Raw genomic sequence first — 19,768 nt, forward strand, 5'->3', positions numbered from 1 at the left:
GCAGAACTGCAAGTTGCAATTGCGAGTTATAAAGTCAGAATTCTGACATATAAACTCGCAATTTCCCATTAAAAAAGTTAGAATTGCAAGAAAAGAAGTCAGAATTGTGAGATTTCTTGCAATTGCGAGAAAAAAAATCTGAATTCTGACTTTGTAACTTGCATTTCCGAGTTTATATCTCGCAATTCTGAGAAAAAGTTCAGAACTGTAAGATGCAAAAGTCAGAATTGTGAGATAAAAAGTTGCAATTACCATTTTTTACAGTTACAAGGGACTCACAAACAACTATCACAAAACATGAAAACAGTCGTGGATTATCAGGTAATGACAGGACAGTTAAGATTTAAGGGTATATACATTTTTGAATGGGGCAATTTTTATTTTTTCATTCATTTCTTTATTTAACCAGGTTAATCACCAAATTGCTTTTTACATGAATTACCCGTCACAGTTTACATTAATGTTTAAATGAAATTCAAAGTAATCACTTTGCTAATCTAAAATACTTTTCAAATGTAACTGTAATTTGATTACCACCCATTTAAAATGTAACTGTAATGAAATACAGTTACTCAAATTTTGTATTTTAAATACGTAACTAAGTTACATGTATTTCGTTACTCCCCAACCCTGAGTGTATGTGTGTTTACTCACCTCTATCGGTGTCATACAGGTAGACAAATTTCTCCCATTTGTAATGGGCTAGCAAGCTGAGCAGCGCCCCCCGGAGGCTCGGCCTCATCTGCAGAACAAACTGCACATCTGTGTCCGTGGGAAAAGATGGAGTGATGAAGGAGGTGTGCAGAGCGCCGCAGAACGACGTTAATGTGTTCATTGACCTCCTGTCATAGAATCCAAATATTGCATACACACCCCTGGAGAACTGTGAACAGACTGACAGACCAAGAGAGAGATAGAAGCAGAGTCAGTACACTTTAAACAAACAAACATCAGGCACACACTTACAAGCATTTTTTATTATGATGCTCACTACTGAGTGTGTGTACTTGTGTATGTCTGTGTAGCCTGAAATGGAGAAAATATGACAGCATGTTTGATGTCACAGACTGCATTTACTGCAATATGATGTAAATTCTTCTAAAATTCAAATGTCTTGTTATTTATTTATTTAAAAAAAAAACTAAATGCATTTGTCATCTAAATTATTTAAAGATAAACTGCAAATGTTTCTAAATCTAGCAACCATGTAGCTAAGCTGACAGTAGACAGATTGAGTTCACTGACGTCTCCATAACCCTAACCATGAATGAATCCACAGAAAAGTCAGTGTTAAGCATTAATTCAGCTTTAGTGCTGTCTTATTAACTTAATATTTACAACCATATGTTATCCAGAAAGAGGACATTTTACTATTTGTTTCCTGAAGCAAATGATTTTTGCCTTACACAAACACCTGCCTCTTGAAAAAGAAAGAGAGAAGAAGAGAACAGGAGAGCATAAGGAACTGTGGCAGGATTAGAGGTTAGTTGATTCTAGAAAAAGGAACAAAAGGGGCAAATGTTCCCAAATGTGTCCAGAAGACATACAAAAAAAAAAAAAAGCAAGGAAAAAGAATTATGTGGCATGTAAGTATGAGGGAGAAAAGGATGAAAATACAAGCAAATGTCACATTACTCAGAGAGCCCAGAGGTTAAAAATCATCACACACAGATGAACACATACACACAGCCTAAGCTTAAAAAAAAAAAAAAAAATGCTCAAACGTTCATACAGCAAAGCAAATACATTCGTACACAACTGAAAGCTTCAGTACAACAAAGAAAACAACACAGAACACCTTTGCAAACACTGACTACATACACAAACACAGGCCTATACATAGAGCCATACCCACCACAGACACTGAAAGGGACGTGTCCTCAATATTTCAATTAGTGAATCAAATATTTTCAATTAGTCAATCAAAATGTGCTTTTTTTATGAGCAGAATTTTAACCCATTAAAATTGTGGTGGCTGCCATTGCTTTCCTGTGCACCATCCATCACTCTGCACTCCAGTCCAGTAGGTGGCAGGAGCTGTATGGAGCACAGGAGTGCAATGGTCCCCACCGCAATTTTACTTTTAATATTGATTAACTATTGATTAACTATTGCCATCTTTTCGCAAAAAAAAAAAAAAAAAAGAGAGAGATCAGTGAGACAGTGGACAATGATCAGTGAGACAGCCTATATTTTTTGCTGACACTATTGGGCGTTTGAGTAATTGTTCAAGTGAGCCAAGATGTAATACCATTGTCCTGAATGGACTCTTTACATGGTTGTTTCCACATTTAGCCTCAGTGGCCACTGCAACTTCCACTGCAGCATAATGTATGGTGGCCCAGTAGTGCACAACACAACGAAATTAAAAAAGCAAACATAAGTTCACAACACAACGAAATAAAACCACAACACAACAGAAACAAGCCACAACACAACGAAATAAAGCCACAACACAACGAAATAAAGCCACAACACAACGGAATCAAGCCACAACACAACGGAATCAAGCCACAACACAACGAAATAAAGCCACAACACAACGAAATAAAGCCACAACACAATGAAATAAAGCCACAACACAACGGAATAAAACCACAACACAACGAAGTAAAGCCACAACACAACGAAATCAAGCCACAATACAACGAAATCAAGCCACAATACAACGGAATCAAGCCACAACACAACGGAATAAAACCACAACACAACGAAGTAAAGCCACAACACAACGAAATCAAGCCACAATACAACGAAATCAAGCCACAATACAACGGAATCAAGCCACAACACAACGGAATAAAGCCACAACACAACGAAATAAAGCCACAACACAACGAAATAAAGCCACAACACAACGAAATAAAGCCACAACACAACGGAATAAAGCCACAACACAACGGAATCAAGCCACAACACAACGAAATAAAGCCACAACACAACGAAATCAAGCCACAATACAACGGAATAAAGCCACAACACAACGGAATAAAGCCACAACACAACGGAATCAAGCCACAACACAACGAAATCAAGCCACAATACAACGGAATCAAGCCACAACACAACGGAATAAAGCCACAACACAACGGAATCAAGCCACAACACAACGAAATCAAGCCACAACACAACGAAATCAAGCCACAATACAACGGAATAAAGCCACAACACAACGAAATAAAGCCACAACACAACGGAATCAAGCCACAACACAACGAAATCAAGCCACAACACAACGAAATCAAGCCACAACACAACGGAATCAAGCCACAACACAACGGAATCAAGCCACAACACAACGAAACAAAGCCACAACACAACGAAATCAAGCCACAATACAACGGAATCAAGCCACAACACAACGAAATCAAGCCACAACACAACGGAATCAAGCCACAACACAACGGAATCAAGCCACAACACAACGAAATCAAGCCACAACACAACGAAATCAAGCCACAACACAACGAAATCAAGCCACAACACAACGGAATCAAGCCACAACACAACGAAACAAAGCCACAACACAACGAAATCAAGCCACAATACAACGGAATCAAGCCACAACACAACGAAATCAAGCCACAACACAACAAAACAAAGCCACAACACAACGAAATCAAGCCACAATACAACGAAATCAAGCCACAATACAAAGGAATCAAGCCACAACACAACGAAACAAAGCCACAACACAACGAAATCAAGCCACAATACAACGGAATCAAGCCACAACACAACGAAATCAAGCCACAACACAACAAAACAAAGCCACAACACAACGAAATCAAGCCACAATACAACGGAATCAAGCCACAATACAACGGAATCAAGCCACAACACAACGGAAATGCTCCCGACCACTTGTGGGCTCTCAGAGCTTGGTAATATTACTATTCCTTGCCACTGTTCTATAAAGTCGACAGTTTTTTAACATTTAAAAACAGACATGTTCAAATTCCAAAGGTTGTTAATTCCTGTTGGTAAGACTGACAAGCTTTGGAATTTGAATATGTCTGTTTTTAAATGTTAAAAGTAATTTTAATGAATACAAATTATACGTTTTAACCACTTGGTGGGATTGGCAGACGTTCCCTTCATCATGCGCCGTGGTAGCGCGTCAAATCATTCACAAGTATAAATATGAAGCTATTTTGCACATAGATGATATTGAATTAATATTTCGTGTCGATATGCAGTGGTTACATACTGTTTAAACTAATCGTGGTATTGACATTACTGCCGACTCTATAGAACAGTGGCAAGGAAAACTAACTTTACCGAGCTCTGAGAGCCCCCTAGTGGTCGGGAGCATTTCCGTTGTGTTGTGGCTTGATTTCGTTGTGTTGTGGCTTTATTCCGTTGTGTTGTGGCTCGATTTCTTTGTGTTGTGGCTCGATTTTGCTGTGTTGTGGCTTTATTCCGTTGTGTTGTGGCTCAATTCCGTTGTGTTGTGGCTCAATTCCGTTGTGTTGTGGCTCGATTTCGTTGTGTTGTGAACTTATATTAGCTTTTTTAATTTCGTTGTGTTGTGCACTACTGGGCCACCATAATAATGTATGGAAATTGCAAGAAAATTAAGCACAAAATTCAATCGTGAGGAAGTGTTACATGAGAGGATAAAGAAATATTGATATGATCCACCTTCACACTAAATGTATTTAAAACTTCTGGTGTTTAGTGTAGTTGATATATATTATATATTATAACCAGTACTATATTAAAATATAATGCAATTATTTGTGATTGACAGTTATTATAAATATGACAGAAATAGATTGTTACTGCCACAGTTTTCTATGAGAGAATACTATGTCAGAAGCATAAGTAGCACTGACATAGAGTCCATTCACCAACTGGATATTCATTAAGCAAGTCCAAAGAAGAAAAAATCAAAACATATAATATCTACACACAAATTGAGTACTGTTTTTGTGTGGGTATGTGTTTTAGTGTGTGTGAGTGTGGTCCTGTCCTGTCCTCTTTCTATATTGATTGTGCCTCAGTGGAAAGCAGCTTTCACCATGATAGAACAAACGATCACTGCAGTTCAGAGAGACACATTCAGTTCTTACTCACTCTCTCATTCAGTCCTTAAAGCTGAAGTGCATACTTTTTTGTTACAGTACTTTCTTCTTTCTTGACTTCATATACATTTATCTATTGCTAAACCATTTTGTAGTTTGCAAATACTTTGGCTCATTGATGCAATCAAAACAGTGCCCAGCAGCCAATGATGTGGAAGGACTATCTGTTTGTCTGACCAATTACAGATATATTTTGAGTATTTGTAGGGTGACCAAACGTCCTGTTTTCCCAGGACATGTCCTGTTTTTACGTCCTGTCCTGGCCGTCCTGGTTGTTTTTTATAAAGTGATGAAAATATCCTGGTTTTCATTGTTTTTCATTGGGCCATTAAATTGACTGGCACTAGGGCACTATTTAGGATTCTATTTGTGCAATACAACTTCAAAGACACTTCTTGCAAAGACTTTCATGCTTATTTGTTAAGCAACAAAAAACTGTTGGGAAAGATCAGCTCTACAGCAAAATATATGGCAAACAAACAGGATGAGGAAGAAAAACAGGATGAAGAGGAAAACGAGGATGAAGAAGAAAACAAAAGATATAGATATTATTTGTTAGTTAGTTTTTGTAAGTTTGTAAAATTTGGATTGCTAATATAGCAGAGGTATTTTTTATTTAATTATTTTTTCTAATACAGAAGAGACATTATTTCTATCATTATTTCATTCGTTATTTTTGAAACTTGTCATGTTGAGTAACCTCTGAGAAGCCTATCTGAATTTGTGTCTTTGGTTATAGATAGTATTTTGTAATATAACAATTTTCTATCCATACAGAGGAGGCATACTTTAAATGTACTGAAATTATAAGGCATCTTTGAGTAAACTTCAAGTATCATTTGAGTATCTCATTGCGGGGCCGAGTGTCCTGGTTTTCGGTAATCAAAATATGGTCACCCTAAGTATTTGAGAAATCTGTTTGACAACAACTATAGGTGCACAATATATCAGTGGTTATTTTGTATTGTGTTCTCCCCAAAAATATACTTGCTATAATTTGAAGGTTAAACAAATATGTATCAATTTAATATCAATTTAAATATGGAATCAACAGATAAGAGTCGGTCAGTCTGCACATGTGCACTGTGAAGGGCAGATTCTCTGTTTTCATACAAGTGAGAGGTTTTTTAAAAATAAATTAGCCAACACATACCGATAAGTAATTAGTTCACACAGATAAACTGTAAAAAATGATTGTGATTTTCACGGTAAAAGACTGTAAAAATGCTACGGTGAAAAACAGTTAACTGGTTTACAGAAAGTTAATAAACTGAATAACTGTAATAGAGCTAACTGTACATTTAATGTAATTTTACAGTAAAATACTGTTAAATTTACAGTTTTTGGAAGTGAAAAATAACAAGTCATTGTATAATTTACAATGAAAAACCGCAAATTAAAGGTGGGGTGTTTTTTTTTCAACTACACTGTGTGGAAGTTAGTCGGGCCAAACGTCTAACCAATCACCATTAGGGGGCGTATGACGGTCGAGGTGACAGAACGAGTAAGACGGAGATTTGAAAAAAAAGAAAGAAAAAAACGCAGAAAGAGAGATGATGAGACAATACAAAAGAGCTCAAAAGAATATCACTGGAATGAAGGTTTATGAATGGGCAAGCACTTTAGCACAGGCGTTTATATTAGAAAAGCTTTCCAGCGCTGGAGAGAGCTAAGTGGGAAGGCTTGAAAACAGGAGGCTGCTTTGATTCCGCTTCACGTGAGTAAAACTGGGTTTGAGTTTCATTAATTGTCTGGAGCTGCTGTGCTGTTGGCGACTAACAACGAACACTTGTTTGTATTTACTCTTGTATACTGTACGTTCATTTTTTGTGCTTCTTTGTCATTTCTTCATTATCTGCACTTTATTTTTCGTGAAGCATTTTGTTGCACGTCAGCTGTGATAAACAGACACCCACTCTCGTATTGCGTGTGTAACAGTGACCAGACAGTGAGAGTTGTGCAGGTAAACCACTGCACACTGACGACCGCTAGAAAATGAGGTGTTTAGTGTCATTGTTAGTGCACTCGCCTCGCATGCCAGCAGCGGACGGGCTTAGGATTGGAGTGGGAGTTTTGGAGGCGGAGCAATGAAGAGAGGGGTGGGTTTGTTTGGGTTGACTTCTAATATCAACAATGTCCAACAGCGTTGTTGAAAAAATACATACCCCACCTTTAAAGGATCAGTCCACTTTCAAATAAAATTTTCCTGATAATTTACTCATCCCCATGTTATCCAAGATGTTCATATCTTACTTTCTTCGGTCGAAAAGAAATTAAGGTTTTTAATGAAAACATTCCAGGATTATTCTCCTTATAGTGGACTTCAATGGCCTCCAAACGGTTAAAGGTCAAAATTACAGTTTCAGTGCAGCTTCAAAGGGCTTTAAACGATACCAGACGAGGAATAAGGGTCTTATCTACCGAAGCAATCGGTCATTTTGTACAAAAATACAACTGTATATGCTTTATAAACATACGCCTTGAACACTCTTCCGCTTTCCGCATTCTTCAAAAAGCTTACGCGGTATGTCCTACGCCTTCCCTATTCAACTTACGGAACGAACGCAGCACCAGTTCAGTATTTTCACGTAAGTAGAATAAGGAAGGGTAGGACATACAGCGTAAGCTTTCTGAAGAATACAGAAAGCGGAAGCACATGCAAGGTGATCATTTGTGTTTCACTAGATAAGACCCTTATTCCTCGTCTGGGATCGTGTAGAACGCTTTGAAGCTGCACTGAAACTGCAATTTTGACCTTCAACTGTTTGGAGTCCATTGAAATCCACTATAAGGAGAAAAATCCTGGAATGTTTTCATCAAAAACCTTAATTTCTTTTCGACTGAAGAAAGAAAGACATGAACATTTTGGATGACATGGGGGTGAGTAAATTATCAGGAAAATTTTATTTGAAAGTGGACTAATTCTTTAACATTCCCAGAACTCCCTGTGTTGACACTTCACATTAGGGTTTTATGTTACTTCTAATGTTGTTAACTTAATGTTTATTGGATTTTTTAAATGTCATGTGTGTTACCATGGTAGTGTTTAGTGTCTGTGTGAATGACACACTGTGCACCTTCTATATATTAGTGTTGTTCTTCTCAGCTTTTGGAAAAGCTGTTTGTGATGAGCTTTGATTCATGTGTTTGGTGGTTGTCAGTGTATTATAAAGGTACAAAACAGATATTAGTACTTCAATAGGTTGGTAAATTAACATTATATCAGTTAATGATTTTTTTTTACTGTAAATTTAAGTTAAATCTGTAAAACTAAAAATGTTGCCACCATATTTTTTATGGTAAATTTCTGGCAGCCACAGCTGCTGGGTTTTTTTATCGTAATTTTAAAATATGATAAATTACATTTTAAAAAAGTAAAATAAACAGTTATGAACCATAATTTTTACAATATTAACATTTAAATTATACAGTTTTGAACTGTAAAATAGACAGTAAACTAAGTGCTGTCCTGTAAAACCTAAAATGTTGCTACGTATTTTTCACGGTAAAGTTCTGGCAACCACAGCTGCCATTGTTTTTACCGTAAATATTATATTGATTTTTTTAGTGTACAAAAAGTACAATTACTTATTATTGAAGTGGCAATAACACGCTATTGATTATTGTTATAGTAGAAATAGTGACAGATATTTTCTTTTGCATTGTGATGTACATCTGAGAGAAACGGATTACTTAAAGGAAACAAATGGGCAGTTTATGAGGACGAAATGATTTTATAGAAGTCTGACATATATCACCAGGGAATACATCATCAGGGAAGTTGTGACATTACACTAGAAAATTGAGCCATTTAGATATATTACAAGGTCAATTTTTTTTTTAATGAAATACATTTCGTTCAATAAGATCTATAACGTGTTTAGAAAATAGATAGGGTGAATTTTGATTTCATGCTGTCATTATTTTTGCATTTCTGTTTGGTGACACTAAATTATACAGAGTCGAGGTAATGATTACATGTCTCTCTCTCCTTCATTTGTTCTTCTGAGCAAGCAGGTTACATCTGCTTACTGCCTTTCTGCCCTTCTTTTCATCTGTCTCTCAAACGCTTCAGGGAGCAATAAAGAAAAAAAAAAAAATGATGAGAAGACGGAAAATCATAGAAAGGGAGAGAGAGTAAAAGAGTGAGTGAAAAATAACCTGTTTACAGACACTCTGACCCCTACAGTTTTCTCTCCACTACACAGATTGCCTCAATTAAAACAGCAGGGTCACTGCATACGTATGCTGTCAAAACCCTTTCTCGCAGGATGCGTTTGATGCACAACTCACACTCACAAGCACTGCATACAAAAGTGTGTGCGCTCTGATTCAAACACCACCCTAGAGAGAAAAATAAGTGTCTGTCTCTATTTATGAACCGTTCTCGCATCACTGTTAAAGCACTTTGTCCTTCCTGTCATGTTATTCCTGGATATGTACTTTGAGCTTTGGGAGCATCTCCACAGAGTTTATTCATTAAACTTTAAAATCACCTTCAGAGTCTGAGTGGTATGTGCATATGTCGAAAATCTTTTTATTTATATTTTTAAAAGCCCAGCGTTTTTTTCTCAGATGGGCCAACCAGATGCCTGGAGCAGTGTGCGTGCGTGTGTGTGTGTGTGTGTGTGTTAATGCAGTGAAGAAAGATCAATGACTGCAGCAATAACACCATGATAAGAGAGGAAACCAAAAGCTCACAAACACTGTCTCTCACACATAGACACGCTCAGATGAGCAGCCAGGCCAGTCAGAGACACAAAATGGTAATGACAGCAGCTGTAAACAGGCATTTTATAATGATGGTAAAGCTCTCGCACTCTCACGCACACACACAGGATGCAGGGCACTAACCCTTGCACTGGTTTGGGCATGTGTGCAAATGTCAGCCTGCACTCATCATCATCCCTCTCGCAGTCGTTCTCCCTTTTTCTTTATCTCCCCATTATAAAGACCTGAGGCTTGTGCCACAGAAGAGTTTTTTTCTCTCCATTCCTCTGCCAACTTCTCACACTATCATTCTTTATTTGCTTTTTTACTCGCTTTCTTTTCTTTTTCTTGATATTTGAACTACAATAAAACCTATGCTTTTTGTCACCTCCTACCAAATTACAATTTTTTTTACTACAAATAAACTCATATTTGGTTGCATTTTATTTTGTGAAATCCCTGGAGAAAAATGGAGCATGTGTCTGTTGCTGTTGTGTGGGGGCAGCGCTTCATGATGAACGCCGATGCCTTTTAAACTAAAATAGAAAGAAGAAGAACGCCTAATGCAATCAACTTTAAAGTTTGTAACAACAGGTAAACGGGTTAGAGTGACATACTCTCAGATATCAGAAACAGGACAGATCAGCAGTCTTATCTATATGGTGTGGGCAGAGAAATTATGGAAAATGAGACTTGTGATGTGAGGGAATGTGCTTGTATTACAAGACTTCCACGCAATTGAATTTTCTTAACACCTACATTGTGAACATGATCAAGGTCCTGTGACTCACTGCTTGAATCGCTTTCTGTTTGTTTTAAAAATTAGAATCTGAGGGTTGTCTCCTGCCTCCTCACAATATGTCCTTACAAAGTTGCAAACCTACTTCTTTGGTGAGAATTAGGAGCTTTTATTCTCAAAGAGCACAAGAACAAGTATTTGTCTTTATGATATATATATATATGATATGATATGTCTATATATATATATATATATATATATATATATATATATATATATATATATATATATATATATAGACACACCCACACACACACATATAATTTTAACACGTTATGAACACTTAAAGGAGAACAAGTGCGGGATGTTCCGCAGAACTGTATGTAGGAAGAAAAAAAAAGAACAAAACAGCAGAGACTCACACGCGTGCGTGACTGAGAAGCTATTGGATGACTCCAGATTGTCCACGTTATAATTCAGGTGAAAGGGTTTCTCAGTGATGTTCTGGTTGGTGTTGTAGAGCTGAACGGCGAAGCGGAACGCACTGTGTTCCTGAACCGTGGAGCGCATGAAGAGACCACCTGCATGTGAGATCAGATGAGTTAAGAACATCTACCTGACTTTACACTTGTTCGAGTGAGGGACAGTAGTAGTGACATTCACATAATCACACTCTGTTTGGCGCTAGAGATGCAAACTTCTCGTATGAAGTCCCTGTGGGTGATGCAGCAGGTAGATGATGATCAGCGAGTGTAGAAGGGCATGTTCAATATTTTAAGCAATAAATAATCAAATCACTCACCGATATTGATCTGGTTTGGAAAGCCTGCCTGGGTTTGCAGCACCAGCCACGGCAGAAGCAGGACACACGCGTGCGCTCGCCGCCGCATTTTGTCTCCGACCTCTAGAATTCTTCAGCTCACGCGCAACATCCAGACCGGGCGCGAGGGCGACAAACAAAATCCTCCAGATGTGCACCGACTCCCTCACGCGATGCCGGATAGGTGCATTCGGGCTACAGGACGAGAGGCGAATACGAGCAAACAAGCGCAAGAGCTTTTCAATTCAGGACAGCGCTGCAAATCATCCAATCGGACCGCTGATCAAACTTGATGTGACGTGAAATTACAACAGCACCCGCGTACGCGCAAACGCACGCGCGCAACCCGCCACTGCGGACCCGCGTGCGCAGTCCGCATACAGCTCAGAAAAATCGGCACGCGACCCTGGAAACGTCCACTTCAAAGACGTCGTTTAAACCCCCTATATTCAGCCACAAATCCCGCGTCCGTTCGCGCGCTTTGACCAAACGGTTTATCGCGCGCGAGTGGCAAATCAACAGAAAAATTAAAAGTTCACGTACAGCAACCCACAGGTTCGGACCAGTACTATCCCACACCGGCATGCTAGTCATAGACTGAGTACGAATCTGTCGAAAAGCAAGAGGTGTAGATATACGAGTGTAAGGTGAATTGCTTCTGTCTGAATTTCTAACAGAATATTAATATTTTATGTCGAATAGAGGTGATCTCTGCAGGCTGTAAACTTGAGGTCTTTAACAAACACACTGCACCGCGCGTTTAAACAATCCACATTTGTATTTTTTCCCTCAGAATTTATCAGGAGGTTCTTGCAGTTTCAAGCGTTTCATGATTTAATAGGCTATTATGCTTCTATTATTTGCATGTATTTGTTTATCTATTTTGTCCTGTGTAGGCTATATATTAAAGTGATTTTTTTTCTTTCTTTTTTAATCCTCTGATCTGTTTGATCACTGCTGTTGACTGTGTGTGAAGTCTATCTCTGGAAGGCTTCAGATAACAAGCTGTCCTTCCTTTATACTACTAAGATCTGATCGACTCATATAAAAAAATAAAGCATGTTCATTTATGTTTTAATGCATTTAGGCTGTTTACACCATTATAGGATCTTTATTCTTGAAGCACGCTCTGCTCAGAGAAAAGCTCTTTGCAGGTGCCTGTAATTGTGATATGCTTCCACATTTTCAGCCTTGGCATCACCCAAAACTGAAAGCTCACAGCTCTGAGCTGGATACGGCTGACTAACAGCGACCCAGATTTCCTCAGCTCCTTATTTCCTATGTGTGTGTGTGCACGTTTAAACTGACCATACAAGCCATGTCTGTGTATGCGGTGCCAGATTTATCAGACTGACTCTCTTGTTGAATGCAGACACACATAGACACTTTCACAATCATCTCTCTCACTCACATTCAAAACACACTGAACCATGTGCCTGCTAATTTGAGTTGACCATGTTGTCTTTTGGGTAAATTTTGACTTGCAGCTTGATGTGCAGATGGCTGGATAAGCCATGTGCACATAAAATTTATTCCATTATGTTTGAATTAAAAATAGTTAAGTAGAGTAATATGCAATAGTGACTCTAAAGCAGGGGTGTCCAATCTTGCTCATGGTTGGCCGCTGTCCTGCAGAGTTTAGCTACAACCCCAATTAAGCCTGAACCACATAAAACTTCTAGGTAGGTCTGTTGAGGCAAGTTGGAGCTAAACTCTGCAGGACAGTGGCCCTCCAGGAGCAGGTTTGGACACCCCTGCTCTTAAAGGGAAAGTTGACCCAAAAATTTAAATTATCTCATGATTTACTCCATCCTAGTTGTATATGACTATCTTCTTTCAGACGAACACTATTGGAGATATATTAAAAAAATATCTTTGCTCCTCCAAGCCTTATAATGGTTATGAATGGGGGGCCACATTTTGAAGCCAAAAAAAATTGCATCCATCCATAATAAAAGTAATCATATGGCTCTGGGGGGTTTAATAAAGGCCTTTTGAAGCGAAGCAATACATTTTTGTAAGACAAATATCCATATTTAAAACTTTATAAATTCAAATAACTAGCTTCCAGGGGGACGACTGTAAGCATACCAAACGAGCAACCCCCTGACGGGATATATGATGCAGGATGTAGGAGTAGCGTAAGCTTAGACGCCTCTCGTGGTTCAAACAAACAGGGCTGGGCAACAAACTCAAGCTTATAATCAAAGTCCTCTGACATTTCTCTTTAAAATTTCTAATTTTAGACTTCTAATTTGTGACCGGTGTTTTGTTTTGCTCTCTCCTCTGCACTTCCGTGTCCACCAAAATTGACTGCCCATCCTAATATTATTAATGGTGCTTGCCAAAGGCGAAGCATCATTATTGTTATCCTAAATACTTATTCTTCTTCTGGACAAAATTTCGGCATGTAACTAGTCCCGCAGCTTTTGTCCTAGACCCACGAATGAGGTGTCAAATCGTGCAGATTATTGAGGAATGGTGTGCTATGACTTTTCTAAGCGATCATATGTACGATGTTCGTCCGGCGGGTGAAAAATCAGGGCGAAAAATCCCATAGACTTAACATTGGAACAAATTTTGACAAGTCATAACTCTGGATCACAATGTTATAGACACAAGGGGGTGGGCTCATTTTACTAAGGTAACCAATCAGTCTCTCAGGATAATTTTGAAGCTATCAAGTCATGCCCTAGCAACCATATAAAGCATCTTAGAAACAAGCTCCATAGACTTCCATTGAAAAAGATCAAATTAATATATTTGGATATAACTGTCATAGAAACATGAGGGTGGGCTCACTTGACTCAGGGCAGCAAACGGCCAATTACGAATCACCTTCAAGACTTCATAGCCATGCCCTAGCAACCATTTAGAGCACCCTAGCAACCCAAAGCATAGAGGGATATCTTCAAATGTGAATATCAGAGAGGCATGGGGTTGGTTTATATCATTCATACTGGCAAGCAGCCTTTGGAGTATCATCACTGGCAGCTGCCAGAGTACCCTAGCAACCGTTTTCTCAAGACCTATATCTCTGCATGAGAACATTGTACAGTCATGGGGGTTGGTTTGTATTGTCAAGCAGCCTTTGGAGTATCATCATTGGTAGCTGCCAAGCCACTCCCTAGAAACCAAACAGAGTACCCTAGCAACCGTTTAGCAAGACCTATATCTCTGCATCAGAACATCGTAGAGACATGGGGGTTGGCTTTTTTGACTCATGCTAGCAAACTGGACTTCCAACATGTTACACATGCTAGCAGTGAATAGCTTCAGTATGAGTTTTGCCACTGCAAGCACCATTCACATTTTCTTCAGGAAATGTACATTCTAGTTATTATTATTATTGTCACAATGCCTGGTTAAGCCTGGTTTCTCCCAAGGTTTTTTCTCCATTTAACACTTATTTGCCACCTGTTTGCCACCTGATATCACCTGTTGGAGTTTGGGTTCCTTGCCGCTGTCGCCTTTGGCTTGCTTAGTTGGGGACACTTGACATTTGACTTGACATTTGATTTTCAACAGTATTCTTGATATTTATTCAACAGTGCTTTGATCTGCCTGCATTGACACTATTCTTTAAGAGCTGCTGTGCAGCCAAATTATATACCAGTTATCACTGCTTTGACACAATCTGCATTGTAAAAAGTGCTATACAAATAAAGGTGACTTGACTTGACTTGACAATGACCCATCTTGCACCCTTTTCTTATAGGTGACATTTATGAAATGTATTGAACACTAAACTGGTCGCATTTAAATTTAGATTGGAATATGCAACTTGCCCGCAATCCATTATTTCCACAGAAATAGTGATGTTGTCTACAGCTGGCTTTTCCACTCTGAAACAGCAGCACAGATGGAACGCAGCTGATCTGATGTCTTTTGAGTCCTCTGTACTCCCACGACAGAGAAAAGCATAAAAGTTATATTGAGAAAAAAAACATGAGATAAACAATAGGGTTCCCTCACAAGCTATGCACAATACATACAACACAAACTCATCTATGAGGGCTTAAATCTAAAAAAACATGTTACTTAACCTTGAAGTAACAATATTCAATTGATTAATTTGTTCTTCATAATAATTATCACTGATGCATTAGCACTACACTTGACATGTAGCATAACAGTAACTATGTCACTGTTCCAGGATCCCCCCCCAAAAATCTATAATTTATAATAGTATCTCAGTGATACTAATATAATACTGCTGCAAGCTCAAGAGATTGATTAAAGGAACTTGCTAATTAATGCATATGCATAAGCTCTCACTCACTCACACAAATACATACACATACACACACCACATACATCAGAAGCCCTGGGGAATTATCTGTCCTATATTCAGGCAAGTGGAAAGTTCATGCATTCTGCATAATGATTGAGAGCTGTGAACAAAATTAATTTTACTGCAGGTTGCATTCAAATACCTGTGAGATCTCTCTCTCTCTCACACACACACACACACACACACGCTATGATCATCTCATTCTACTGATGTACCTGTTTGTCATTAAAAAAAAAAACATATAAATATGACTATGTGCATAGTAAGATTATATTGCAGAAGCTGTTGTTTCTTGGTCTATTGTGTTTATTTATTTATTTTTGTTTGAATGTGTGCCTGTTCAGGTATGCTAGCTGCAAATGAATTAATTAAATGTATTTGTTTTTCTTCTAAGTTTTTTCTTCTTAAATGAAAAATTAGTCTGTGCGTGTGTTCAGTGCTCAGCACAGCTGTCAAAGTGATCTTACCATAATGAACGAGCAGGAAGTGATGCGATATTTAATGTGGCCAGTGGCATCAGCTGGTGGGCAGTCATCCAATGAGACACAAGAACAGTGTTTTGCAGCAATCACTCCATTTTCACACTGAAGAAATAAATGGACAAACAAGTGAGAATGAGGCAGTTCTTAGAGAAGTGTCAGTGCAGATTAGTAATAATGTGTGGAAGTCAATTAATGCTAAAAGACACACAGGTCATGCTGAAAAAAACAAATAAAACAAATAAATAATCAAATTACATAATCAAATTTCAGCATGTATTTGAATGTTGACCGTTATGCCTGGTATGACAGCAGCTCATGTTGTCAGATTCTAACTGGACCAATCAGCTACAAAAGCTTCCTGTGAGGATTTTAAGCAAAATGGGAGTTTTCAGCAGTAAACAGCTTTTATCCATTTAATTTTCCGAGAAGGCACTTGGCCCCAAACTGTCACTTTTAAAGATCCAATGAAATCAAAATTGGACTTTTGAGGCTTTTAGTCCATGACTGTAACTTTTATGTCATCTACATGCTAGTGTACTCCAAAAAGTTGACAAAATTAACTTCAATGTTTACATTTTTTCCTCTATACGTGAAAAACGACCAGAATATTGATGACTCGGGTAGCTCTCAGGGGCAAAGCCAAATCTTTGTCCAATAAAACTCTCTTCAGAATGAAAAAAGCCTTCCCTTCTTATACCACATGCATATGACCAAATCAAGGTTTATTTTCACCAAAACTACCATTTCAAATTCTTATCAACAAAATGCACTTGTTTGAGTCTGATTATGCTTTTGAGAGTGAGACAATTTACATTAGCAAAGAAAGAGATCACAGCGAAATGACGAAGACAGCCATCCAGGTCTAAAGACAACTGATCCGAATGAAAGCGAATGATGCTAACCCAAGTGTACAGACTGCACAATTATATGGGCTATCTAAGATTTAGCCACAGCACTCCTCCAAATTTTAGAAACTGTTACTTTTTATGTCAGTTTATTAAGAATGTCTTGTAAGTTTGCATCAAAGAACAGTCAATTTAGTCCAGAAACTTTCTCTTGCTCTCACTCAATTCTTGTAACTTGTATATTTATCTCCTGTATGAATATCACACTATCAATCATGCTGTTGGTTTGAATATTAGCTAAAAATGCAACAGCTAGATTGTGAATCTGATGCTGCTTAAGTATGTGTAAAGAAACTTATATTTCTATATCGGCATGATTTAAAAAATTAGGTAAAAAAAAAAAAAACATCCAAATCTATTTTTGAATGTCCTTAAAGTCTTAGTGGTCACAGCTCTGACAGATGATTTGTAAAAAAAAAAAAAAAAACCAAAAACTCAAAAAAACGTAATGTCAAAAACAGCTAGAAAGCGAAGCTGAATTACTGACTTAATCAGTAATCAGAGCATTGTGTGTCCACGACTACTGACCGGAAAATACAGATCTCACAACCTCAAAAACTGGAGGAGAATTAATGACACACGTGCTGAAATGATGAGGAGTATTTTACACAAACTCAATGACCATGAGCCACCTGGACTGAATACACACACACTCCACTGGGGTCAAGCTGTAATTTATCTGTGTATCGGTTTTATGTGTGCTTGTCTTCATAGCACTCACTTACGCTGGACATTCTGTAATAGGAACCCATGGTTGACTAAACACAAACACACACACAAACCCACGCACACAAACCCACACACCCAGTAACAGCCTCAGCAGCCATCACTCTTTCTTTTTTCCCCCATTTCTTCTCCTTCATCATTTATTCTCTGCATTTTTTCCAGGCAGAGATTCTTCAGTGCCGACCCACTGAAGCATAGAGATTCGCCCTGAGCACAAACACACACACACACACACGAGTACTAACACATTCCTAACTTGTCTCAGCAGTCTCTCATACACACCATCTAAGAGAACAAATCAGATTTACTGCAGATGAATCTCTCAATTCTTAAACAGAACCACAGCAGAGAGAGAGAGAAACAAATTTATATTTCTTTTTATATATTGTATTTTATATTAAATGATCACTGTTTAAATTCAAATATTGCTCAGTATCATATGAAATATTATATTTCAATAGTTTTTGCAAAAAAGCTTCACTAGATTACCTTAAGAAAAAGTACACTTTAGCATACTTTTAAAAGGAGTACACATACTTTAAAAAATATATACTTAAGCACATACTTTGAGCATTTTAATTGCAATTAAACGAAAATGTATTATAATTAAAATTTATATTAAATGCAATAGAGTGCTTTCTTTGACCCATTTACATAACTTAAGTACATTTTCATAATTACTTCTATTGTCTTTGAAATATGGTTCAAATGCGTTGCCAAATGCACTGACGTGTAAACGTGTACTGCATTTACAGTAAACTAAAATACACTAAGCCCGGAACACACCAAGCCGACGCCGACAAACTAGTGGTGACGAAAGCAGACTGCGGGGTTGGCTCACGTCGGCAGCGTCTAGGTCCAAAGTTGGCCTGACGACACAACAAACCGACAGCCAAGTAGCATGTCCGTTCTGCGCCTGCGTAAGAAGAAATGCCTTTCCGTACCAGTAGGTGGCAGTAGCTGAACAGCCAATCAGAATTATCAGATGGCCCGTCTGACCGACGATCAACATGTTGAATCGGCCGGAAAAAAGCCGAAGACCAACTTCAGCCAAAGGTGCAGAACACACTGAGAAAACTTAGTCAGCCGACGAACAAAAACTGCCCGATGGCTGACCGTCATCTTGGTGTGTTCCTGCCTTTAGTTGGGTTAGTTAAAAATGAAAATTGTCATTAATAACTCACCCTCATGTTGTTTCACACTTGTAAGACCTTCGTTCATCTTCAGAACACAAATTAAGATATTTGTTGAAAAAATCTGATGGCTGAGTGACAGCAAGATAACACTTGCTAACACCTAGAAAGCTACTAAAAACATATTTAAAACAGTTCATGTGACTACACAGTGGTTCAACTTTAATGTTATGAAGCGACGAGAATACTTTTTGTGCACCAAAAAAACAAAACGACTTTATTCAACAATATCTAGTGATGAGCGACTGCTTCATGAAGCTTCGAAGCTTTACGAATCTTTTGTTTCAAATCAGTGGTTCGGAGCGTGTATTAAACTGCCAAAGTCATGTGATTTCAGTAAATGAGACTTCGTTACATCGTAATTCGAAACATTTAGAAATTTCAATGGTTCACGTGACTTTGACAGTTTGTTACACTCTCCAAAACAAAAGATTCGTAAAGATTCGAGGCTTCATGAAACAGTGTTTTGAAATCGCCCATCACTAGATATTGTTGAATAAAGTCGTTATTTTGTTTTTTGGCGCACAAAAGTATTCTTGTCGCTTCTTCACATTAAGGTTGAACCGCTGTAGTCACATGAACTGTTTTAAATATGTCTTTAGTAGCTTTTTGTGTGTTTGAAAGTGTTACTTATCTTGTTGGCAATGCAGGCCTCAATGCAGGCCTCAATGAGCCATCGGATTTCATCAAAAATATCTTAATTTGTGTTCCGAAGATGAACGAAGGTTTTTTGATGAACGAAGGAGTAATTAATGAAGGAGTAATTTTCATTTTTGGGTGAACTAACCCTTTAATGTCATTTCTACTAAAAT

General features: G+C 38.0%; 1 protein-coding gene across 7 annotated transcripts in view; it reads right to left on the reverse strand.

The window, feature by feature from the left end:
* Nucleotides 1-11,642, reverse strand: part of gria3a (glutamate receptor, ionotropic, AMPA 3a) — a 53,106-nt gene extending 41,464 nt beyond the window's left edge. For all 7 annotated transcript variants that reach the window (XR_007184515.1, XR_007184516.1, XR_007184513.1 and 4 more), the window contains exons 1-3: nt 11,339-11,642; nt 10,959-11,117; nt 655-894 (exon numbers count right to left, since the gene is read on the reverse strand). Coding sequence is in view for 3 of the 7 variants with exons in the window: in XM_048187396.1 (XP_048043353.1) it covers nt 655-894; nt 10,959-11,117; nt 11,339-11,426 (487 nt within the window). In the remaining 4 variants the exon portion in view is untranslated. The remainder of the gene's footprint in view (nt 1-654; nt 895-10,958; nt 11,118-11,338) is intronic.
* Between the last annotated feature and the right edge of the window lie 8,126 nt (nt 11,643-19,768).

Source organism: Megalobrama amblycephala, linkage group LG4 (assembly GCF_018812025.1).
Source record: "Megalobrama amblycephala isolate DHTTF-2021 linkage group LG4, ASM1881202v1, whole genome shotgun sequence".
Taxonomy (NCBI): Eukaryota; Metazoa; Chordata; class Actinopteri; order Cypriniformes; family Xenocyprididae; genus Megalobrama; species Megalobrama amblycephala.